The sequence below is a fragment of the Terrapene carolina genome, unplaced genomic scaffold (assembly GCF_002925995.2).
Source record: "Terrapene carolina triunguis isolate 2854851 unplaced genomic scaffold, T_m_triunguis-2.0 Scaffold130, whole genome shotgun sequence".
NCBI classification, from domain to species: Eukaryota; Metazoa; Chordata; order Testudines; family Emydidae; genus Terrapene; species Terrapene triunguis.
Genome location: NW_020664481.1, coordinates 30,300,450 through 30,326,809, shown reverse-complemented (window position 1 = coordinate 30,326,809; position 26,360 = coordinate 30,300,450). Strand labels below are relative to the sequence as shown.

The window sequence follows — 26,360 nt, the reverse complement described above, 5'->3', positions numbered from 1 at the left end:
AGCGAGCCGCGTGCCGAACGTTGCCGACCCCTGATCTATACTATGCTCCCTTACCAGTAAAGACAAAAGAAGATTGTGGGCAGACTCGACAGAGATCATTACAATAGGGAGGGGAAAGGACTTGGTTCATTTTGCAAGTTTTCACTTTGTTACAGAGCCAAATTGTCTCCTACGCTGGAAAGGAAAAAAAAAAAAAGCATAAGGGACAAAAGACATGCCACTCAATTTCCACCTCAACCTTTTATCAAGAGAAGGTGAACCCATCACTGGGGTCAATTCCTGACTCTGCTAATACCATTGGTTCTAGGGTACAGTGCCAGAATGAACAGCAATCTGAGTCTGTCCTGTCTGCAGAACTGAATACCCCCAGAAGAGCTACATTCGATCTGGGGATGCACCACAATCAGATCCATTATCCTGCTTATGGAAATGGAAGGGACAGTGATCTAGTCCTATATTTTCCTATTGTAAAGACACAGTCATCATAATATAAAGCTGTGATGATGGCTGGTTAAACCCTGCAGAAAACTGTTTCCAGCCATTCACTAACAGCAGAGGCAAGAATCCTCCCCTCCCATTCATCTCAGAGGCTTGTGCTTAACTGTGACTATTTAAATATTATAAGGAAAGGACAATCTTTTTTTCTTTAGAAAAGTAGAATTTAAATTAATTAATAGTTACATCAATGCAACATTAGGGCTCAACATTACAAAAGGAGAATGCACTTCCTGCATGTTTTATGACATACATTAAATACATTCAACTGCCCATTTGCAAAGCAACAGTTGCACATCTGTACTAAGTTAACATTGTTACTGGAGCCTTCACTTCTGCATTTCCTGGCTTTTATTGTAACTGTCTGACTTAACGCTGCATTGGATGTTGTAGTATAAAAACTGTGTTTGGAATGACTGCATACAAGTGGCAAAATATACAGTGTGTTTTGCTTGTGCTATAGTTCACAGAAGAGCAATTTTAGTTTGTCATTGGCTTTTTGTACTTCCTTTCTATAAAGCCAGGTTCACCTTAGTATCATGAATCAAACCACACAGACAGAGGGACGAGTAAAACTAGAACCAGTAAGTTGTGAAAGCATCTAGAACTCCTCTAATGTCTTTTCTATATGTCATAATGATCAAATTTTAAAGTTCTAAACATCATGGGAAGAGACAAGAACCATATTGTATATTTAATCATCAGCTAGCAGGCTCAGTTCTTCAGAAGTTGTTATGCATACAGAACAGACTATACCTGTGTTTGCTGTCCATCTTCTGAACTCAGGAACTATTCTGCTTATGGTAAGTTACTACTACTTACAAAAATTAAGTTTGAAAATGCTCACCTGAAGAGTTTCAACTGTTCACTGTGGAATTATTTGTTAAAAAAAAGTAATTGACAAGTCTTGTGTAAATTTATACTCATGTTTTATCAGTGTGCACTCTGTCCATCCTGTGGTTTTATATAAAGTTGGGTAATAGTTACGTGCTATAAGGTTATAAAAGTTACTAACTGTGTACAACAATACATAAAGCTGAATCAATTTTTGCAAATCAAGATGGCATAACTGCATTTTTGCCTTTGGAAAGCAGTCAGTGTTTGCTACTCTCTCTCTTTCCAGCTTTTTTTGCTGCAACCATCTTCTGGAAAACCATACCAGTTGTCAAACTGTTATGATGAGATTTGCTTCAGAACATGAGTCTAATTGCACAGTCAATTTCCTGCTTCAACCTACTTAAGTTACTTTGCTGGACAATACCTCCAACTATTACACGTTGACTGTTTTCCCCCTCCCAGCATTCTCTATAACAAAGAGTTTAAAAATGCATAGGCATAACTAGAGGTATATGAAATGATTTAACAGTTAGGATACACAGGGTTTAACACATTTCAAAACCCATTAATTTGTCAATCATCGACTTGAGAGTAGATGCCTGTTAATTAAAACGTGATAGGACATGTCTAGACTAGGAAAATGGGTCATGTTCAAAAACACATAGCTAAGAGTGAGAAATGCCAGTTTCTAAACCACATCAGCCCAACTGGCTTCAGAACTTTTGATTTTTGTTCTTTTCTAGAGATAAAACAAGCATCAGAAAGTTCCCAAATCACAGTTCTTACCGTTTCTAGTTCTCTCAGAGATCTAGAATGTCCCCCTTTAGTTAAAACATCCAGCAAACCATCAGCCATTACACATGGGTAGTCTTGAGACTTTGCCAAAAAATCATGAATACTGAAAGGTAATTACAAAGAAATCAATTTCACATCAAGCATAGATGACAAAAAAAAACCCTGTAAATGGTTAGTATGTCAAACCACCATACTGAACTTTGAAAATGCTGATATTAGAAGACTGGCAAGGGATTCAGTCTAACAGGTTTACTTTTTGTTTAAATAGCCAAGGCTTTTGTAGCCTGTGGACTAACTTAGATTCCCAACTAGCCTAAAATGCAACTGAATAGTGCTTTAAGGAGGAAGATCTCAAACTGCAATCAGTTTTGCATGTTTGATATTCATTATTGCTATTGCACTTCTTTAAACAATTCAGGTATTTGAAGTGAGCTATATCATGGAGTATTAACAAGATTAGAAAGTTTTCTAATTTTCTTTCAGGAAATACTTCTAAAGCACATCAAGACAAAGGTGTATTCATAACTGTATCACTACTCCTATGAGCATTTATTTGAGGCATTAGAATCAAGGGTGGTTATAAAAGATGCAATTCAGTTACAGCCATTTTGCTCAGTACAACAAATCTGATCATTATCATTTCAAGCACTATATACATTATATTTGAAACTGAAGTTTGTGTAGCACTGAGATGTCCCATAGTTACCACCATGGTTCATGAACTGACATTTGACACCAGTAGTAAAGGCGCCTCATGTCTAACACAATAAAATCAGGTTCCTTAGAAGTAATAAAAAGTATTCTGTCTAAACATATGTAGCCATCAACACTATTCTTCAGTTTCTGAACGGTATTAAAGCAGGATGGCACATTTTCTAAGATTTAAAAAACACAATGGTTTTACCAGTGAAATAACTGCAGGTGAGTGGATTTTCATTTTTTATGAACATCTTTGTACACTAAGCAACTATCTAGGGACTTCTACCAAGCATATCACCATTGCATCCAAGTGCAAAAATACCTTTAGTAAGTATTTAACAAGATTAGCTGTTAGAAAAGGTTTTGTCTTATTTTAAAGTAGTTATGGAATTACACATTGTTGGATTATGGCAATGGCAACTAAGCAAGTCAGTACAAAGATGACCCATTTATTTGCACAGAGCAATCGAACTGGTTAAAACAAGTGAAAAACTATCATAATTTATGGCAGTCTGAAGAGCCTGAAAAATACAGTCTTCCAGCATCAGTCAGTGTTACCTTTGCAATGGAGTTTTTGATTTCATGCACTTCATGCATAAAGAGTATCAAACTCCTTAAGATTGCTCTTCTCTTGCAAATGGCACAGATACATTGTTATTAAAGGAGCTATGTCTTAAAATAGCACCAATTTTAAAAGGTAGAGTAGGTGGACTATGAGGAAGTACCAGAATCTTGTTTGGTTGTATTCTATATGCAAGACACAGCCTTAACCACAAAGATTTGACTACCACAGCTGTTTTATTCAAACTATTTCAGAAACTTTAACTTAAGATTAGTTTGCCTTACTTCTAAAGGTAAGCATACTAGATGAAATGGGATCTCTTCATCACAAAGGAAAATTCTGCTTTGAGGAAAAACTGAACATTATCTAATGAGTACAAGACAAATAGGATTAGGTGCTGCAACTGCTACTGGTAGGGAAATAGGCAGGGGTGAAAGTGAGGCGGTACGGCATACCAGTAAGAAGCCCGTACCGGCCCGTACGCAGCCCATGTTAAAGCACTGCCTTTCGCCTCCCATCAGCGGACCTTTTAAATCGCCGCCGGGGGCAAGGCAGCAGCGTGGATGGGCTGGCTGGGGGAGGCTGACCCCCCCCCAGGCTCGCCCCTTCCGCCTGAGGCCCAGCCCCCGGAACTGGTAAGAATTTATTATTACTTTCACCCCCGGAAACAGGTATATTTATTTTTTCCTAGATATGCATAGGGTACGATAAACAATCTTTAACAAAGTCTATACAAACTCTACTTACTCTCAAGATAACTTCAGTAATTGTCAAATTGGAATACAGCTCTTTGTTACTTACCTGAAACACTCTGGATTAGAATCTTCCCCGTACGTTGAATAGATTAAGTCAGAATCATCCTTGCTGATGTTTGCAAATGTGGAATCATAGGCTGGAGCATAGGAACTGTAGGGCCCATAATTCAAGTATACCACTGTTGAATAATACAAAATCACTAATTAGTCTTATCTTACATATGCACAATATCAGATTCTAACATTTAGGAGTAACATTCAGTGTTGTAAAGTTGTCCCAAACAGGGAACCTTTAAGCAATGCATTTCTTACAAGTTTTTACTAATTTGTTGTATCAATTTAATTCCAAGAGTTTCTTACATACAAACATTCTATCAACTATATCTGGTTAAAGCACTAGAAAATATACAGAAGTACAGTCCTGCACTGGCAGGGATACAGACTAGATGACTTAAAAGGGATTTTCCATCCCATTTCTTCGCTTTGTAGAAGTTATTTGGCTTCTATGTGATATAGTCCCTACATAAAGCTGAATTCCCCAAACATTAAGGGCATGATTTTAAAAGCATGATGTAAATATGCATGCCATCACTGAGTGTACACAAATCTGTATTTCCACGTAGACTTTAAGGCCAGAAGGGACCATCATGATCATCTAGTCTGACCTTGTGTATACTGGAGGCCACAGAACCTTACCCTCCCACTCCTGTAATAGACCCGTAACCTCTGGCTGAGTTACTGAAGTCCTCACATCATGGTTTAAAGACTTCAAGTTAGAGAGAATCCACCATTTACACTTGCAAGTGACCCATGCCCCATGCTGTAGAGGAAGGTGAAAAACCCCAAGGTTTCTTCCAATCTGATCCAGAGGAAAATTCCTTCCCAACCTCAAATATGGTGATCAGTTAGACTCTGAGCATGTGGGCAAAACCCACCAGCCAGACACCTGGGAAAGAATTTGTTGTAGTAACTCAGAGCCCTCCCCATCTAGTGTTCCATTACTGACCGCTGGAGATATTTGCTGCTATTAGTTGCAGATCAGCTACATGCCACTGTAGGCAGTCCCATCATACCATCCCCTCCATAAACTTATCAAGCTCAGTCTTGAAACAAGTTAGGTTTTTGCCCCATTGCTCCCTTTGGAAGGCTGTTCCAGAACTTCACTCCTCTGATGGTTAGAAACCTTCACCTAATTTCAAGTCTAAACTTGTTGATGGCTAGTTTATATCCATTTGTTCTTGTGTCCACACTGGTGCTTAACTTAAATAACTTCTCTCCCTCTCTGGCATTTATCCGTCTAATATGATTGTTCTCTCTAAAAAAAAAAATTAACTAAAAAAAAAAAAAAAAAAAAAATCTCACCTCAGCCTCTGTTTGGTTAAGCTAAACAAGCCAAGCTCTTTGAGTCGCCTAAGGTAGGTTTTCCATTCCTTGGATCATTCTAGTAGCCCTTCTCTGCACCTGTTCCAGTTTAAATTCATCTTTCTTAAAAATGGGAGACCAGAACTGCACACAGTATTCCACATGAGGTCTCACCGGTGCCTTGTATAATGGTACTAACACTTTCCTATCTCTAACGGAAATACCTTGCCTGATGCATGCTAGGACTGCATTAGCCTTTTTCACAGCCACATCACATTGGCGGCTCATAGTCCCGTGATCAATCAATACATCCAGTACACATGGAAAGGAACAACTGTGCCGACCTGATCATTTGCATCTGTGCATGTAAGTATGTACATTTTTGCATGTGCAGTTTAGAAAATATTTTAGATCTGCTTAAGTAGTTATTTGATAGATAATAATATATGAAGAGGATATGTAATATTCTGCTTCAAAGAACAATTGAGAATACTATGATTTAGCTCTAACAGCTGCATAAAACCCAGTTCCAAGCTGTTTGGTTGGCTGTCGTGAGGTTTAAATACCTAGCTTAGATGAGCTACTGCTGTTTTTAAGAGAATAAAGGTTTAAAGAAAATATGTAGCATTCACCTGGAGTAACTTTGTTCCTTTTGTCTTCCTTGAACCCCTGTAAAGTATTAACTCCTGACTGTAGTCTTCCAGCTGTCATACCTAACTTCACAGGGCTGTAACCTGGTTCTACAATACAGCACATCACAAGGCAGAAGTCACCAAGGAATAGTTAACAACATTAAACAGATGCAAAATGTCCAACTTAATATGGGAGTTCAGTGCACAAATTCTGTCAGTCTGCAATTTCCAAAGATTTAAGTTCAAACTATATAGATCACCTGATTTGGGGGGGGGGGGGGGGAGGAGAGGGAATTCTCAAAATTGCATTAGCTCCCTGTTTGAGTGATACACCACTGCAAAAATTTAAGTAAGACAGACCCAAATAAGACCAGTCTCTGATTATGTATTTAATGTCAAATATGTTTAAACAAACATAAATATATTTACCAGTAATACTAGAAAGAGTTACTGGGTAAACAATTACCACCACCTTCCATGGAAAATTCATTGCTAATATAAAGTTCTTTCCCTCCTCCCCACGCTACACTATCTGAGATAATGTAAAAGAAGAATTCACATGGAATGTAACAGAACTTGGACCCCAATTCTTCATTCTTGACAAGTTCTGCTTGGTGCAGAAACCAGGGGAGGGGAAGGGACAGCTTTGTGTCATCTTTATACTTCCTCCCGTTCTGGGGCTAGTCAGGGACTAGTGCAGCACTGGCACAAGTTGGGAATAGCCAAAAACTCGATCCATGCCCCCTTTTAGCTGGAAATGCTCCCTAAACCACATGGCAGGGAGGGGAATGGCACGGCACATCTAAGGGCAGGTCTTCACTATAGCGAGGATCGACGCTCTGAGATCAATCCACCCGCCAAATCGACTGCAGATCGCTCTCCAGTCAGTCCCAGTACTCTACCCCCAACGAGAAGAGTAAGGTAAGTCGACGGAAGATTTTCTCCCGTTGACCCCCCGCGGTGTAGACCCTGCGGTAACTTGACCTAAGGTACGTCGACTCCAGCTACATTATTCATGTAGCTAGAGTTGCGTAGCATAGGTAGACTTACTGTGGTAGTGTAGACATCCAAGGATTCCCTAATGGCTTGTTTCAGCAGGTTTGCAGCTCCTCTACACCAATGGAGACATATATATATATATATATAAAAATTAATTGGTGGCAGCTGAAGCACACACCAAGAGTGGGTCTAGCAATTGATAATTAACATGCTCAACAGACAAACATACCTCCTGCATTAGGGTCAAATGGATTAAGAAGTCCCAGTGTTGTTGTACCATCTGGTTTTCTTCTTTCAAACTCACACTGAAATCAAATTAATTTATTTAAAAACATTTGATTTTACAAACAACTTTGGATTCATAATATCTGAACTGATAGGAACTTAGTTTTTAAAAGTTTTATATGGTATTACAGGGAAAAATTTCAGTGATGCAGGGAGGAGTATTAAGAGATCAGATTTGACCCACAAACGTAAATGTTACAGTAGCTTTGCTATTCTTACGCTTATTCTTCAGTTGATACCTTCACAGCTGGCCTAAACCCAGGATATTCAATCATTTAAATGGTAAATGTCAAAATTCATCAGGCTTTTTTAAAAAAAAAGTCTACAATTTGTAATTCCTCCAGTTACCAATTGGTGAACATTTCTAATTTCATTATTAATAGGACAAATAGAAATTATTGTTGTGAAAGATTGAACAGATTTATTGTGTTAGATATGATTAATATTCACCTGAAAAAAGAGCTCTGTAGAGCGCAAAAGTTTTTCTCCTTCATCAACAAGGTACAAGGGAATAATATATCTAGGAGGCTGCATTCAAATATTTGGTCTCAAAGGAAATGGGCCTGTTTGTGTTAGTCTAGTGTCTACAGCACAAGATCCCTGTATCATTGGATACAGTTAGTAGTCTTTCTTTAGAATGGACTATTCTGAAACAATGTTTTTTGCATGCTAGGGTTAAAATGTTTTGAGGTTCTGCACTGTACAATTTACTATAAACTTCAAGTGACTCAAAGTTTAATCTTTGATTAAAACTGTTTCTACCAGTATTGCATGACTGAGCTCTAAAATTCATTCAAAATTTTATTTCAATTGAAGTCAAGAAGTGTAAAGGCCCATAGTAGAGATCTTATTTAGTTCAAGTTCAGTAAATATTCAGCTAAAAAGTACTTTTTTCAACTTCCTGTGTTTAAAATGTTAGATCTGAATCAAGATTAAACACGAGTAAAACTCAATGTAAATTATAACATTGTTACACCCAGAATTTCAAATGCTACACGATGTTAAATGGGCATTTCCCAAAGAGTAAACAAATTGGTTTCCAAATCCACCTGACTGTTCACAAGTCTTCTTGTTAATTTTCCTCCAGATTCTCTAATGATACGATCAATCTGCTCCTGTTCCCTTTCTAAGTTGTTATTCCTTAATTTTTCTTCAAGTAGATCTTTCTCTTTCCTGCAAATAAAGACAGATTCTCACATTATCTGCCTTAAACTAGCAAAGTCACTGAATCACAAGTATTGGCAAAGGTTCAATGGAGTGAGTCTCATGTGTCAGACTATTACACCATCGGTTTAGAATGTCAAGTACCTGGTACGTACAAAGGAATTCAGTATGAGCAGGTTTAAGCAGGAGAAAATATGCATTGGAAAGCTGTGTCTATAAGTAAAGATGGTTGGTAATTTTTCGCCAAAATGTTTTTTCACTTAAAAAGCCAGTACATCAAAACTGAAACTGTTTGCAGGAAAGGGTCCGTTTTGACACATTTTCCATCTTGAAAAAATTGAAAAGTTTCAAAATTGTCAAAGTGGCCCATTTTGACATTTTCAAAATGAGAAATGTTAGGAGTTTGGTTTGGACTGAATTACTTTGTTCTGAAATTGAATTTATATTAAAAAAGTTAAGAAAAGTCAGAATTGAAACAAAATGTTTTGATTGATCCAAAATGGAATTTTTTTCAGGTTGTTGGATTGTAAAAAATGTTGAGATTGACTTTGTTGTGATTCAGGATGGAAAATTTTCGAAATCTCAAATTCTTGCTGGATGGGAATACTTCTTCCCGCCCAGCTCTATCTATAAGCCAGAGAGTGGACTTATACAAATAATTTGGTTCTCTGTGTGCTAGTCTCTCTACAGCTGTCTTCACACATGGGTTTCTCCAGTTAGAGATTTGTCAGTTTGGGCCATTTGTCAGTTTGGGCCATTGCCATGTTTTACAGTTGCATTCCCATAAACTAAAAAGATTAGTTTTGGTACATTTATTACAACAGTTTAAACTCTGATTTGCTGGAGCAAACTCCTAACATTTCTCATTTTGAAAATGTCAAAATGGGCCACTTTGTGTTTTTGCCACTTTGACAATTTTGAAACTTTTCAATTTTTTCAAGATGGAAAATGTGTCAAAACGGACCCTTTCCTTTGGCCAAAATAATAATGAATGTATTTTTTTCATTTTATAAAAGGTCTTCATTTTGCATTATCAGGGTAATTCTGCACCAAGACTAACTCATTTCAAGATTTTCTTGAGTACCAACATTCAGAAGAACGAAGCCACTGCTTGGCAAATATTTTGAAGTATTTGAGGATATTTCAATATAGCAGAACTGCTGCTGTTACACACACTCTCTGCAGCGTTTAAGACATATCTGACAGCAAAAATAGCTAGTAGTTGCCAGCTGAAATTCTCAGTAGATTACATTTTGTAAAGTGCATCAAAACGTTGAAAAGTCGTATTTGCCAGCTTGCACCAAACTGGCATTACTTAAGTGAGAACAATTACACAGACACACAAAAAACCCACAAAAAATCTTGAAATGAGTTAGTCTTGGTGCAGAATTACCCTGATAATGCAAAATGAAGACCTTTTATAAAATGAAAAAAATACATTCATTATTATTTTGGCCAAAGGAAAGGGCTAGAAGAAAAAGGAATGGAGGAAAAAAACAAAAGTAATTTCCAGGAGTCTAGGAATCAGAGTTTCTTGGTGCGTAAACAGTGCCAGAAATGCAACAGGCCATGTCCACTGATGTCTAAGAGCACTTTCTTTCAATGGAATTAGAGAGGATAACTTTAAATCATTACTTAAACAATACTTTACTTTTTATGCTCCTTGTTGGGGGTTTTGAATGCTTTGATGTCAGCTTCCATAGATTCTTCTTTGTCTTTCCCAAGAAGATTGTCATCCTCACCATTTGGCTGTAACTCCATCTTATCTTTTTGCTTTCTGCTCTGCTGCAGGTCTGCCATGAAATCTATACTCTGTTTTAGGCTCTGTATTCTCTCCTAAAAATATACAAGGGATGTTTTCATTTCACAGCTACAATTAACTCTTTCATAACTTGTTCACAAAGATTTAAGTTAAATGCTTTTCTTTCAACACTATCAACTAGAAAAGACAACTTGGGTCATTAGATGGTCAATAGATTAATATGGACACTATGTTTAATAGGTGATCTGGCAACAGTACTGAAGCATGATACTTAAAATAATGGAGTGAGACTCAATTCCAGTATAGCATTCAGTAGAGAAATATTACATTTTCACTAATTTACATGGGATCCATATAATGAAAAACATGGAAAAAGGGGTCAAGAGGAAATGTGTACTTAAGTGATATCGCTGTTTACAGATGGCTGCAATTCTAGTAGCCACAAAAAGTTATCAGCTATAACAAAGTAACGCCTGTGGCCAGTTACATTTTATGTCAAGGTGTTTCTTTAAAATAATAGTCAATGTTAAGAGTGCTATTTTACTTATCATTATGTAGTGTTAGCAACTAGCCAAGAGCAGGTCTACACTAGAAAGTTTTACTGGCATAGTTATGTTGGTTAGGAATATGGGGGGGAAAAAACCACCACCATCCCTAACAAACATAGCTGTGCTATGCTGGTAAACGCAGTTATAAAGAAGTCATTTTGCTGATATAGCTTATTCTGAGTGGGGAACTGGTTTAAACTATTGAAGTAAGAGTTCTGTGTCTCCATTTTGGGACGATAGGCGTGACTATACAGCTCTTCTAATATATCTATACTCACAAACCCTTTTAAGTGTAGACAAGGCCTAAGACATTAAACATCCCGTGCATCATTAAAATAAACTGTCAGCTTAGTTCAGCATGGAGAAACCATCTTAAACATAGCTTAACCTTTTGCATATGAATCAAAAGCAGGATGTGTTTATTTTTATTTTTTTAAACAAGTTAATTTTGCAGGAATTTATGAAAGAAAACACAGTGACGAAGCTGCTGTTTAATGAACTCCTGAACATGTAGAGGATGTTCTTATATGTAATTTTATGTTTTGTTATAAAGTAGCATATTTTTATTAGTTCCATCCAAGAAACCAACCAGGAACTGTTACAGCCTTCAGAAAAATAAAATGATTCCACTCTCCCCACCCAACTATTTATGGGAGTGTGGAACACTCTCCCAATCTCCAAGGTGAACATTAAAGCAATAAAATGCACATTGTGCAGTTATGTCACTATAGCTTGAGTATAACAGCTGGGTTTTGTAGACAAAGGGAAAGGGGATTTTTAGCAGTGACACATTTTGATGTTTCTATTTCCCTCTCATTGCTAAGAGCTGCAACAAGAACAGAGCAATTTTTCTTTTTAAATTTTAAGTAAGCTGATGAATCCTTCCCGAGCAGGGTCAAGAAGGAGAAAACAAAGTAATGCAGGAAGGGTCGGGCTCTTGCGCAAGAAAATAATTGACAGCGTTATTAAATTAAAAAATTGAAAACAACGAAGAGAGTAGAATCAGCCACAGAAAGAAAAAGATTGCATAAAGGTGTTGAATTTCCTGACTTTTGTTTGTTTCTCATCTTTAAACTTTTTGTTGCTGTATACTGGAAATCATAGACTATCTAGGTTGGAAGGGACCTCAGGAGGTCATGTAGTCCAACCCCCTGCTCAAAGCAGGACTAATCCCCAGACAGATTTTTGCCCCAGATCCCTAAATGGCCCCCTCAAGGATTGAACTCACAACCCTGGGTTTAGCAGGCCAATGCTCAAACCACAGAGCTATCCCTCCCCCCAAAATCATAGTTTGTTCAGAGCAAAACAAATGTAGTGACTTAACAGATGTACCATAAAACAGGTTTTAATCAGTTTATATTTAAGAAAATCTCAAAGTCGAATTTTTCTATCACTATTCCTTTAAGAAGCAATGTTATCCAGTGGATAGGGCACTAGACTAAGACTCAGGAAACCTACCACTGACCTGGTGTGACCTCAGGCAAATAACATCACCGCTTTGTGCCATTGTCTCCTATCCCACCCTTGGTTTATTTTGTCTATTAGACTGTAGACTCTTTAGGACAAGGACTGTTATTTTGTGTTTGTAAAGAATCCAGCAGAATGGTTCTCTGGTCTAGTGTGGAACCCATAGGCACCACTGTAAAACAAAACTTACTTTAGATACCTACAATTTGTAAAGCACTAAAATGATCTAATACTAAACTGAAAGCACAAAGGTTATACTATTATTAATGTTCTATGTAGACTACTTTAATTTATATCAGTACAGATTTCTGTACTCCTATATTTAAGGCACATACCATCTGATCCATCTCTAATGTATCTGATACTGGATTTAATGTCTTAATTTTTCATAGCTCCTAGTGACAAGGGTGCAAAAAAAGCAACTCCTCCTTCCTATTTATAAGTTAAAGGGTGTGTTTATATTGTAATGTCAACTCTTCCCCTCCCCAAGATTTTAGCAAAGGGTATGTGGTCTGAGTGCAAATGGTACAAGGAAATATCAGGGTAGGGATGTTTTGGGGAAGGAACAATGGAAAGTTTTTTTTAAAGTTTATTTTGCTTCTTACATCTCAAAATTTTGTTTAGAGCAGCGGTTCTCAAGCTGTGGGTTGGAACTCCAAAGTGGGTCGTGATCCCATTTTAATAGGGTCGCCAGGGCTGGCTTAGACTTGCTGGGGTTCGGGGCCAGAGCCGAAGCCCGAGCTCCACTGCTTGGAGCCGAAGCCTGAGTGCTTCAGCCCTGGGAAGCGAGGCTCAGGTTACAGGCCCCCTGCCTGGGGCTGAAGCCCTTGGGCTTTGGCCTCCTCACCCAGGGCAGTGGGGCTCAGGCAGGGTCAGGCTTCGGTCCCCTCTCCTGGGGTCGTGTAGTAATTTTTGTTGTCAGAAGGGGGTCGCAGTGCAATGAAGTTTGAGGACCTGGTTTAGAGCAATCTGCAGAAATTTCAAATTGTTTCACTGGATCCTGTGAAAAACATTATTTCTAGCTCTCTCATCTTGTCTCCCACAAAATTATTGGTTAAAAGGGATATGTTACCATCACTAATGATGCTGTTTGACATCCTTTCTCCGCCTCCATATCCTACCCAGTAGTGTCTGAATTTCTCTCCTTTCATGCTGCTTGTTGTCTTCCTGTCTTATCTCACTTTTGCTCTTTATTCCCCCCTTTTTTGAAAGAAGCGAATAGCATTTTACATTGAAAGGCTACAGAGGAGAACCTGCGTGATTCTAACTGATTTCCTTTTGTGGTCACCTTTATATGTAAACAGCAAATGTACCAAAGTGCTATTTTGGTTGCTGACATGAGATCTAACGGAGGAAGGGCAACACTGTAGCTAGAGTAACTGCAAGATCCCATGTACTGTAGAAAACGGAGTATGAAATATTATCAATAGTTAAAAATCAAATACATGTAGAGCGCCCCCTGCTGTAAATAAGGAATTCTCTCCTTTAATATGTATCAAGTTCAAGTTAATGGGTTGATATTTATTTTTTTATGAAAAAGATAGTGCACTTGTCGAATTAATGCCCATTGTAAATTAGAAGGGACAAGCAGTATCTCAGCACAAATGGTTTCAGAGTGTTTAAAATTTTTCATCCCTCTTTTACAGTGGTAAATAGCTTTTGGTAGCTTTGGGAACTCTGTATTCTTCTAAATATAAAAGTGAAGTAGATACAAAGCAACATAGCTTTTCCTAACTATTCTATATGCAATGCACTTTGTCCTTTATTATATGTAATACAGAAGTATAAACAGGGGATTAGGAGGTAACTTTACCTCTGTATTGGTACTGCTGAGATTGATACTAGAATACTATACACTTCTGGTTTCCCCGTTTTAAAAAGGATGTTGAAAAAATGAAGAAGGTAAAGAAGAGAGCCACAAAAATGATTCGAGAGCTGGAGAAAATGCCTAATAGTGAGACTTGAAAAGCTCAATCTGTTTACCTTTTTAAAAAAAAAAAAAAAAAAAAAAAAAAAAGGTGACTTGGTTATAGTGTAGAAGTACTTTCCCAGGGAGAAAACACTGAGTACTAAGGGCTCGTGGAGAAAGCACAACAAAAACTAGTGGCAGGAAGCTGAAGCCAGACAAATTTAAATTGGAAATAAGGCACAAATTTTTAACAGTGGGGGTGATTGATACTGGAACAAACTACCCAGGAGAATGTTGGATTTTCCATCTCTTGGAGTCTTCAAATCAAGACTGGATGCCTTTCTGGAAGTTATGCTTTAGTCAAACATAAGTTATTGGGCTCAATACAGGAATAACCCGGTGAAACGTAATGGCCTGTGATACACAGAAGATCAGATTAAATGATGTTATAGTCCTTTCTGGCCTTAAACAAAGAAAATGGATCCCATATATTTCACAGCAAAAGCAAGCCTTCTCACTAAGTTCTGACCAATGAAATCAACATTTTTCCAGTATTTAGTATTTGTGTTCCATATACAAATTCCCTACAATTGGAGTGGCTTATAAGAGAATAGTAAACCGTTTTCACTAAAAAGTTATAATGAAGAAAATATGTCAAAGAAATACTATGGTTCCTTCCGCACTGTATCAGGCCCCAAATGACAAACCTTGCACCCCTTTACAATATTATTCTAGTCCATCTTGAAAAGAAAGTTTGAGGATGTTCATGCAACTGTTAAAGTACAAAAAAACCTTCACTCTTTCAATGCACTTAACATCCATATATCTCAATGTGCTTTATAAAAGATGGTAAGTATAGTTTCACCACTTTACACATGTGAAGACAGGTCAGTAATAAACCAGAAATAGAACCCAGGTCTACTACTCCTTAATGTTACTCATTTATTATACGAAAAACCAAATAAATCAGATTGAGTGCAGCTTGTTGTTTCTCAATTAAAGACAAAAAATCCAAATTAAACAAAATTTTGTTATTTAAATTTTTCATTACCTGGCTAAGTATTTTCATCCCTGAGTGCAGTAGTTTCTTTGCAGCTTTATAATAAATAGTCTCTGGTTTGTTGTAGATCATGGCATTAGTGCACATCAATCTGAAGTTGTCCTGTACAAAAAAAATTAATGAATTTTGAATGAGAGTTAAGTTAGATCATACAGGATGCTAAAATAATTGGCTGCAATACAAGTGGTGTCTTGAGCTGAAGGTAACAAACAAACAGCTTCAAAAAAAGCCTGTTGCAATTTCAAAGATGTTTAAGTAATTAAATATTAAAAATACCTCTACCCTTATATAATAGACTGTCTAACAGAAAGGATGAACTATGTTAGACTTCCTCTACGTAGATGTGCTAGATCTCCCATTCAACCATCTACACAGAATGTCAAAGTTGAAAAGAAAACTGAAGTTTTGGCACAAAATATCTTCCACTATGAATCAGTGCAGTTATGTGTGAAAGGCGAAGAACCCAGAAAGGCAGGGAGAAATAGATTCTGTAGATCTGTGTGCCAGACTAATCTGAAGCAGCTGAAACAACAAAGGAATGTTTTCTTCAGCTTCAAAGCTCTGAGTGAGAACATATATTTGGAAAAAAAATTAAAAGTTAACAGTAATCCAGATATTAGCTGCACAAATTGCAAACATGTTATAGTCAGAAATTGCAATTGAGGGCCCCATTTAAACTCAGTCAGGCAGGTGAAGGGCTACAGAGTATTTCTTCTTACCAGTGAGCAAAGTGTTTGTTTATTAAAGAGATTGCTTTGGTATTCTGGGCCATTACAAAAGTAAAACATATTATGCTACATTGAAAGTGATACTGATTCTGCCTATATTGTTTCCACATCCTGATGAATAAAAGATGTTTTATAGCCTCAAAGTTTTCCAGGAAAGGGGCACAAACTAGAAAGTTAGCAGATCTTAAAGGTGACACGTAGCTCAGAGTTTTGGAACCCAAGCTCGCATTCCTCATTCACCCTAAACTGCTGGGAGTTTTGGTGTGCACGGAATACACGATCATGCCCTGAGGGCTCAGTTTTGTCAAATTTAGCTTCTATGACTTTTGGCTCCTGGAAACTAATTATGCTTCTTCAGAGGAAATCCTCTTTGGCAGGAACAGGAGCCCTGAAGAGACATCATAGCACTGCAACCCCTTCCCTAGAGGTGGGTTCAACTTTATTCACCCCAGTTATGTCAGAGTTATGGCTGTTATCTGTCCCAGGTGTTTTGGATCATTGATGTTCTTTGGGGGTGATCCTATGTCCCACAAGCGATTATTCTGGGACATTTACAAATGCCCAATTTACTCTGAGAAGCCATGAAATATCAGTATGTCAATGTGACCCCCGAGTTTAACATGGACTGTCAGAAGTAGCATTTAACCAATTTCTTGATAACAGTGAATTCCACTTAGCACGAGTTCCCCATATATAGCAGCAAAAGGGCAGGTTCTTCCCTAACTCACTAGACATCTTCAAAGGCCTGCAGATTGGAGCTCATCTCTTCTTGAGATGACAGCTTTGTTCTTGAGGCCAAAGCAATTTGACAGACATTTGACTACCTCTTTATTATTAATGGGAAGGTAAAGGCAATGCCAGGCATAGACAGCTTTCCCTGGAGATCATACAGTTGTACTTGTCAGACAGAAAACAGCAGTAAAAGGGCCATATGTGTATTATGTTTTTCTTTTAAAGACTTGCCATTTCGGGGGTGGGGTGGGGAGGGGAGTTGGAAATCTGATGGAGTGGTAACAGGTAGGCAAGGATGACAAGTTCATTCATCTCAATCCTTACATTTTCTGGTTATATGCAGTCCATTGTAAATTTTGCAGTTTTATTCTGAAATAAAGACATCAAATGGAATGGTTTTCTACTGACTTGCACGTTGTGTTGTTTAAGAGTATAACAGGGCTTTAGAGTGGAGCTGCAGGTTTTTGCCTGGAGCTGGAGCTGGAGCGGAGCCGGAGCACAGCTCCAAAGCCCTGGTATAAGACTATATTTTGGGCTGAGACAAGGTGGGTGATTTAATATCTTTTATTGGAGCAACTTCTGTTGGAGAGAGAGAGAGAGAAACTTTCGAGCCACACGAGTTCTTCAGTTTTGGTACTCGAATTACCTTTCCCCAATAAAAGATATTACCTCACGTCCTCTCTCCAATATCCTGGGACCAACATGGCTATAACCACATTACATATTTTGGGTTCTAGAGGAACTATAAATATTAACCCAATTAGCACAATTCTGAAATTTCACTGGGTTACATCCTACAAGCAAGCAGTAGACATAGAAGGGAAAAAAAGTCCACTCAGACCAACAGGCAATCATTCATGAAATTGGATTCCAGTTATACCATATTAAAATATATATAACTTGTTTATATATCTTATTCTAACCAATACTATACATATTTGTTTTTGCCATCCAGTTTATTTTTTGAAAACAGGAAGTGTAATTTCTTTTTTATTTTCAGAACTTGTTTGCGAGGTCAACAGAAAATATTGCTAAAGCCATGTGCTGATTTCTGCCAATTTCATATATTCATAGAATATGAACATTTAAGGAAATGTGAATAAAACGGAATAATCCTGTACAATGCAATTGCTCGTATCTCCATGTGTCATCATTTAATCCCTCTCTGTAGCAAAAATATAACTTATAAGCACCTTTAATTCTTCTATGGACTGGTAGCCATTGTTCTTGATCTTCTCTTTCATGGTACTAAAATCCATTGGGTGTTTAATGATCATGGAATAGCCGGGAGCAATAAAGTCAGTCACAGGAAATGAAAAGAAAGCATTTGGATCCTTTCTGTTAAGATATGAAAAGATGTGTTCTTTATATTTTATTTTTAAAACAAAACATATTGAACTTGGAATTAAATAGAAGAGAAGACTAAGTTAGATATACTGTATATCTAACTCTGAGTTTGGAAGAGTGGGAGAGAACCTGAGAATTTAGGGTGGTTAACAAAGCTAGTTCTTTAACCTGATACCCCGTCATCTTCATATTTGTATGCCAGGCACAGACAGTGAACCTCTCTCCCAAATTCAGAGTTAGATGGAGAAGGCTTAAATTAAGAGGATTTATGCTTGATTTGGTCCTTCCTGCAAAATTGTAACTCCCCCCCCCCCCCCCCCCAAAAAAACCCCACCACCTGAGAATCTGAATCTTTTATTCAAAAGATGCTCACTGTATGCTTTAGAAAGTTATTAATTTGTATGTGCATTTACCTTTTTACTTTAAAGATTAAGAGACTACACAAATTCATATTCAGTTAAATGAGGTTGCAATTTTGACAGAATGCTAATTAAAAATTCATGCAGTTCTCTGAAAGCAAATAAAATATTTTATGACATACAAGGGACACATTTGTGTTGAGTTCAGTATATTTGCCATGCTGTTTCCTTTTAATAGTCTTTAAAACTTAATAATTGGAGGTATTAAAAGAAAATGTAAGTCTGAGGAGAAATTACTAAGCACTATGACATTGTGCTATTGGTAGTTAAGTTTATAAAATAGCCCTGTAAGTTCCCCTCACTTTTGATTTGTATGCAGCTGTAACCCTAGAATGCATAGGTACCAACAAAAAGAGGTTCATTGTCAATTTATGTCTTCTTTATAGAATATCCTACAAATTGCCAATGAAAGCAAATAAAATGCTGACATTTGAATGCTTGACAATTTGTAGTTCTGCTGCTGCTGCCAGGCAAAATATTTATCAAGCACTTTAAAACTGACCAAGCTTGTTAATAGGCCACATAGCTTAAAAAATTTCAAAGCTACTATACCCTTTAGCAACTAATGTTTTGAATTTCCATTTCATAGTCCTGATAGAGCAAGTACTCACCTCTGCAGCTGTCTAATGAGTTGATTCAAAGCTTCTTGAAGTGGTGTTTGTTCCACTTCTGGGGGGGAAAAAGTAAAATGGGGAAAAAGGAAACTACAAAAAAATTGAAACCCCCCACCCCAAGATTATCATGTGATTTTACAAAACTGCTGTACATTAGAGCATTCTGTCAAATATTAATTTTACTGCCCTAAATGCACCGCAAACAGAGTAGGGGGTAACCTTTCTAATTTGCCTTATTAAACATTGTAGTGATGCCTGTATACAAGCAACGAGCCTCATTTTGAAAACGCCACCATAGTAGCAGTATTTCAAAGTTCAGCTATTTTTGGGTAGTATCAAAGGTCAAGTCGTTTGATATGAAGATAAGAACAGGTAAAACATTCTCAATTCAAGAAAATTGGACTTCACTAATGCTAAATACTAGTGAACCAATTTCAGCTTTTAGAGCATCTCAACAAAACCAATTAATTCTTAATGATTTCTACCTTCTTGTTTTGCTAAACTACTCGCCAGTGGTTTCTCTGGTGGCAATTCCAGTCTCACAGGAGTCTGACATTTCAGTTCTCTTTCTCCCTCGCTTTCAGCATGTTCCCGATCTCGCTTCTTTTTATCTTCCTAGAAAGAGAAAGATAAGCAATTTCAGTGATGCTGTAGAAACTGCATTATTGCTGGCTAACTAATGCTTGGTTCAGATTACTTTAGACAGGAAACAAAGCACAGGAATGCCAAGATTTCACATTTCTAAAGGCACTGTCTCCACCTACTGGAAGATAGAGTAATTCTGCTATCTGAATTACTCTATCATTTAAAGAGTCTTTTTACATGGTATTTGTGATAGAACTGAGATTTTTACACTGACAGGAGCAACTTCATACACAGAGAATTCTCCCCAGGGTAACCCCACAAAAAACAACCAAACCTTTAAAGCTAAGATTAATGTTAAGAATACATGTAAACTTTTGGGAAAACAACACACTAGTTCATTAAAAGCCATTAGAAAGCCAGAAAATTGAGTATTAGTTACACTCAACTCCCCAGCAACCTTAAATCTGCTTCCATTTCAATATCACCTGTGCAATCACGCATATCTGGTTACTTGTCTATTTGAATTCCACAGTTTGGCAACTAACTTTTTATAAATACTATGAATCCAGTCCTCAGATCACCTGTGCAAGGTCAGAGTAAAGTGAAACTGGAGTAACGTTTGGATATGGGGTAGAGCCCTTCAGCGGGACCAGGATTCTGTGGGTTCCATAAGACTTCCTGCCATAATAGCATGAGTGGGTAAAATGTAATTTGTTGCAGGGGAACAAAAACACAAAACAAAACCCCACAGACTGCAGTAATTTGCGAGAAAACACTAAATCTCTCATCGGTTTACCACATAAAAATTGTGTCTGAATTCTGTTTATATTAAACTGTAGGCTTTTTTTTTTTTTTTTTTTTTTTTTTTTTGTGAATTTTTTTTTTTTTTTTTTTTTTTTTTTTTTATCATCATGGGGGAAATGGCTCTCTTTTGTGAGATCTAAGATTTTTGTGGTTGGGAGCAGAATAAAAATGCAAGAAACAATGTGGGAGTGGGTATTGCAGGGTAAGACAGGAGCAGGATTAAAAGAATAGTCCTCACAGGGCTCTAATATGGAGGACCAAAGAACACCTTTGCATCATGTCAAAGAAATGGACTTCAATGAGGCAAAGTATCTTCAATTTAGTTCATCAGCACCTGCAGCTCATTCTGTTGAAATTACTTTATTTTTATCTTAAATTCTATAATTCAAGAATTTAGGTAGATCAGTGGGTCTCAAGTGTTTCTCTACTGGTACCCAAAAGAATAGGGCTAAGATGTGGACTGCCCCTTACCCTTATAGCCAGGATCCCTCCCACCAACTTAACAAAAACGGCACGGCAGGATGCTTGACAACAAAGAGGATGTGGGGCTCTGTATTAATTTATGAACACTAAATATGCTATGCTACATGACTGCCAGATTGCTGTAAGGGAGTTGTTTTTTTTTTGTTTAAGGAGTTAAGTAAAAAATGGGTTAGTAGGAAAAACAAGCAGGAAATGAAACAATGACTAAAGGAAAGAAACCTAAGAGGAAAACTACCTAAATGTCCTCAAGGCAACAAAGGCTGGACTATAAATTGGCTATTAATTGCCTAGCTGGCTCCCAAAAGATTAAAAGGCTTATTTTGCCAGGGGTGGGGGACTAAGATCAAAAGGACACCAAACAGTTAAAGCATTTTCTAGACAGGGAGGGGGTAAGTTGTCCGGGGATGTCAACAGGGACACAGAAAGAGAATATGCAGAGGGAGTATGAAGAAGTTGGATCTATGTGGCTAACATCGGGGGACGGTAAATTCTTACTGGGAAGATTAAACAATACTGTGTTTTGAAAAGACTGTACGGTCACTCTGTATAAACCACTGACCACAGGCCCCGGAGGGCAGAACTGCAGGTCCTGAACCTAAGCTGGGCCTGCTGAGGTAATCATGGTTAATATGCAGGGGTCTAGAATTCAAATCCTGATCTAAGAATGGGGGAATCTCATGATTTCACCCCAAGAGAGATGGAAACTTGAGGCTTGTCACCTGTGATGGAGCACTGACCTAGAGAAGGGATAGCATTGCAGCTTGCCCTATACCATGGCAGATAGGGCAGCTGACCCCTGTAGTGGGAAGCTAGAGAGCAAGAGGAAAGTATAAGCAGATTCCAGCAGAGCAAAGAGACAAAACAAAATATTGGGTCCCTGGATGCAACAAAATGGCAAATTCCGTGGCCACAGAACTGCAGTCGACAGGGTCTTGATTAAGATGAATGATGCAGTTCACTTCTCTGTCTACACTATGAAATTAGGTTGATTTTTAGAAATCGATTTTATACTGTCGATTGCGTATGCCCCCACTAAGCGCATTAAGTCGGCGGAGTGTGTCCTCACTACCGTGGCTAGTGTCGACTTACGGAGCGGTGCACTGTGGGTAGCTATCCCACAGTCTCTGCCGCCCATTGGAATTCTGGGTTAAGCTCCCAATGCCTGATGGGGCAAAAACATTGTCGCGGGTGGTTTTGGGTACGTCGTCAGTCGCCCCTCCCGCCGCGAAAGCAACGGCAGGCAATCGTTTCACGCCTTTTTTCCCCATGCAGACGCCATACCATGGCAAGCACGGAGCCCACTCAGCTCACCGTCACCTTTGCTGTTGTGGGCAAGTCTACTGTGGGAGCTGCTGTGATCCAAGTAGCCAATGCAATCATTGACATTCTGTTATCAAGGGTAGTGACTCTGGGAAATGTGCGGGCCTTTTTAGATTTTAGGTGCATCATATTCCTGTTCTTTGTCCCTGGTGAAGAAGTCTTGCAGCCGTACATTCCAGTCCGGTCGGCGCTGTAGCACCCCATAGCATTTCTGTGGTTGACACATGTAACAGCTCCAGGGCTCTTGCTCTTTTGCCTTGGCTGAGGTACCTTGCTCTACCAGGACCTCCAAGCATTTCACACAGAAACACCTGCAGCAGCTGGCATTGCTACACAGCAGCAGCTCCTTGCCTTCGCAGCAGACGGTGCAGTAGGACTGGTACCCGTCCTCGTCTGACATGTAGCTTGGCCGGGGGTTCTGGAAACGTCTTCCCTGCCCGGCTCCTAGCAACCACCAGGGCATGGTGTACGGCTCCACCGCTTCCCCTGCAACTCTGCTCTCTTCCTCTTCTTTAAGTTTCATATCATGGAGATTCAGTCCTACCTGGAATATCATGCGAGCTGGAGGCTTCTGCCTCAGGCTGCTCTCCCAGCTGGCAGCACCACGCGGTCACACCTATGCCAGTCTATCCCTTGCTCCTATGGCTCATGAAGCCTGGACAGTAGTAAGGAGCAGTTCAACTATAGGCTGAGCAAGTGCAGAATGGTGGTAGAATGTGCCTTTGGACTTTAAAAGCTCGCTGGCGCTGTTGATCAGACCTCAGCGCAACCAACATTCCCATTGTTATTGCTGCTTGCTGTGTGCTCCATAATATTTGTGAGAGTAAGGGGGAGACATTTATGGCGGGGTGGGAGATTGAGGCAAATCGCCTGGCATCCGATTTTGTCCAGACACCAGGGCAATTAGAAGAGCACAGCAAGGCACGCTGTACATCAGAGAGGCTTTGAAAACCAGTTTCATGACTGGCCAGGCTTCGGTGTGACAGCTGTGTGTGTTTCTCCTTGATGCAAACCCGCCCCCTTTGTTGATTTTAATTCACTGTAAGCCAACCACCCTCCCACCCTTCAAAATAAAGTAACTATTGTTTTGAAACCATGCATTCTTTCTTTATTAATTAAAAAAAAAAAATGAGATAATGGACAAGGTAGCCCAGGTGGGGTGGGGGAGGAGGGAAGGACAAGGCCACATTTTTAGTGTGGCTACAATAAGCAATCAAACTGTTTGAATGACAGCTTTCTGTTGCTTGGGCCATCCTCTGGAGTGGAGTGGCTGGATGGCCAGAGTCTCCCCCCCACGTTCTTGGGCGTCTGGAGGAGGAGGCTATGGAACATGGGGAGGAGGGTAGGCGGTTATACAGTGGATGCAGCGGGGGTCTGTGCTCGTTGGCTTTCCTGCAGCTCCAACAGACGCATCATCGTGTCCGTTTGCTCCCCCAACAGACGCTTCATCATGTCCGTTTGCTCCCCCATTAGCCTCAGCATCACGTCCTGCCTCCGCTCTTCGCGCTCACTTAATACTTTCCTGGCCTCTGCCACTAAATGCCTCCATGCATTAAGCTGTGCCCTATCAGTGCGGGAGGACTGTATGAGCTCGAAAAACATGTCATTGCGAGTGCATTTTTTTCGCCTTCTAATCTGCGATAATCTCAGGGACGGAGATGATAGGGGAAGTGTAGAAACATTCTATGCTCTACGATTCTGGAGGGACTGGATGGTCACCTGTGCTGCTGAGTTCGCCATGCTGACCAAACAGGAAATGAAATTCAAAAGTTCCCAGGGCTTTTTCTGTGTATCTAGCTAGTGCATCGGAGTTCAAAGTGCTGTTCAGAGCGGTCACAATGGAGCACTCTGGGATAGCTCCTGGAGGCCAATACCATCAATTTGTGTCCGCACTAGCCCAAATTTGACCCAGCAAGGTCGATTTTAGCGCTACTCCCCTCATCAGGGAGGAGTACAGAAGTCAATTTTAAGAGCCCTTTAGGTCGACAGAATGGGGGTTGGTTGTGTGGACGCAGTCATTTTTAAATTGACCTAACACGGCTAAATTCGACCTAACCCTGTAGTGTAGACCGGGCCTTAGAGTGATTGTTTCAGGCTGTCGGCAGATTCAGACAGGCATAAATTTATCAGTTTACACACTGTTCATATTTTCTATATTGTCCACAACTATAGGGGCTAAAAAACTTTTTAAAATTTAAGGCATAAAGACTTGACCTTTCAGGCTGAGTACCCCTAGAAGAGATGGTATTTTCCCTCGTCTACGAAATGTATAGTTTAATAAGGTCTTTATATTGCTTTGGATTTACTCATTAAATGGAAGTGAACAAAAAATCATTCTGTGTTTCATTGTTATTATGCTAGACAATATTTTAATGATTATGAGAAAAATAATTTAATATATCGAAGACTCATATTCTTCTGATCTAACTAGTTTGGGGGTGGGAGGGCAAATCAGCAAAACTTTAATGTTTTGAAATTTAAATTACTCAGATTGAAGCATACATTCACTTTTGTCCAAATTGCTAGTAATCTAGAGGGCCTGATCCTAAAATCTCCCAAAACTGGCAAGTCATTTCATGATTTAACTGTTCTCTTACACCTTACTGACTTAGATATTTGGGCAAGGTGAAGATTTTAGCACTAAAGTACATAATGTAACAGTAGCTACCTTTACTTTTCTCTTTCTTTTTTCTTTTTCCTCTCCAGGAATCTGTTTTTCTCCTTTCTTTCTCTTTTTCCTTTTCCTGTCTTTGTGTTTTTCATGTTCAGTTTTGTCTTCGTAGAGGCTTGAATCATGTCCTGAGCTTCCAGTAGAGAGTTCAGTGACTTCATTTCCTCCGACTTTTAGTACCAGCTTTAAGGGTTTTTCTACATATTCTTAAAGCATCAATGAAATGAGAAATATGATTAAAGCATAGAAAACAGAGAACATACTCTTATTTAGTCAATTTGCATAGTGTTCCAATATTTATTTCTGACATTACAAAACTACTCCTGAACAAGTCTATAATTAATCGACATGAAATTACAATTAGAATCTGTCAAATTCAGTATATGGACCAAGGCTAATCAAGGCTCATGTCCAATGGCTTCTATGAGAATCAGTTTACACCAGGAATGACCTCCCCCCCACCCAGTATTGCACAGGTGTCTAAGACATTGTGGATGTTTTCCCCTTTCCCATACTCACTAGGTGTGGTTACTGACAAAGGCAAACTAGATCCCGGGGAACAGATGATCAGATCGGTTTGGTAAATCTGGCACTCCTACCAGTCTTTATTAAAATTGTTACATTTCATACAAATTAGGCCAAATCAAAAATAGTTCCAGATAAAACTTACTACAGTGTTTTAAAGTAGAATCATTGTCCTAAGTCTAAGTCCACTGAAGTCCAAGGGCAGACCTCCCATCAATTTCAATTAGAGTGAAGGCACTTAGGCCCAGATCAAAAGTAGTCAGGCACCTCTCACACCTTATTTCCAAGTGGTTTTCTTTCCTATCTCTTCATTGTGAGTCTCTACAACTAAGGGTATGTCTACATTTAGGTTATGTCTCCACTGCGAACCCTACAGTGGCACAGTGCGGCTACAGCTGTAAGGTACGCACCGTAGCCGCTCTTTGTCAGCAGGAGAGAGCTCTCCTGACAACAAAATAAAACCAACCGCAACGAGGGTTAGTAGCTTTGTTGGAGGGAGAGCGTCTTTTCGTTGGTAAAACTTTTGTTGGTCGGGGTGTGTTTTTTCACACCTCTGACTGACAAAAGTTTTACTGATGAAAGTGTGGTGTAGGTGTGTGCTACAGTGATGCCGCTGCTTCAGCAGAGACATTACCTACCACTGTAGTGCTTAGGCACAGACACAACCTACACCAATGGGGAAAGGGGGGGGAGGGAGAGGGTTCTCTCGCTGGTGTAGGTAATCCACCTCCCCAAGCAGCACTAACTAGGTCAATGGAAGAAAGTTTTTGTATTGTCCCAATTCAATGCCCACTGTATGAC

The 26,360-nt window shown here is 39.0% G+C and overlaps 1 protein-coding gene across 1 annotated transcript in view; it reads right to left on the bottom strand.

The window, feature by feature from the left end:
• The window catches only part of BRD7 (bromodomain containing 7), a 35,348-nt gene that overhangs the window by 8,562 nt on the left and 426 nt on the right, over positions 1 to 26,360 (bottom strand). The window contains exons 2-12 of the mRNA XM_024209204.3: positions 25,032 to 25,240; positions 19,657 to 19,786; positions 19,169 to 19,226; positions 17,985 to 18,129; positions 15,323 to 15,433; positions 10,237 to 10,421; positions 8,471 to 8,594; positions 7,366 to 7,441; positions 6,138 to 6,245; positions 4,190 to 4,322; positions 2,119 to 2,230 (exon numbers count right to left, since the gene is read on the bottom strand). Of these exons, the coding sequence (XP_024064972.1) occupies positions 2,119 to 2,230; positions 4,190 to 4,322; positions 6,138 to 6,245; positions 7,366 to 7,441; positions 8,471 to 8,594; positions 10,237 to 10,421; positions 15,323 to 15,433; positions 17,985 to 18,129; positions 19,169 to 19,226; positions 19,657 to 19,786; positions 25,032 to 25,240 (1,391 nt within the window). The remainder of the gene's footprint in view (positions 1 to 2,118; positions 2,231 to 4,189; positions 4,323 to 6,137; positions 6,246 to 7,365; positions 7,442 to 8,470; positions 8,595 to 10,236; positions 10,422 to 15,322; positions 15,434 to 17,984; positions 18,130 to 19,168; positions 19,227 to 19,656; positions 19,787 to 25,031; positions 25,241 to 26,360) is intronic.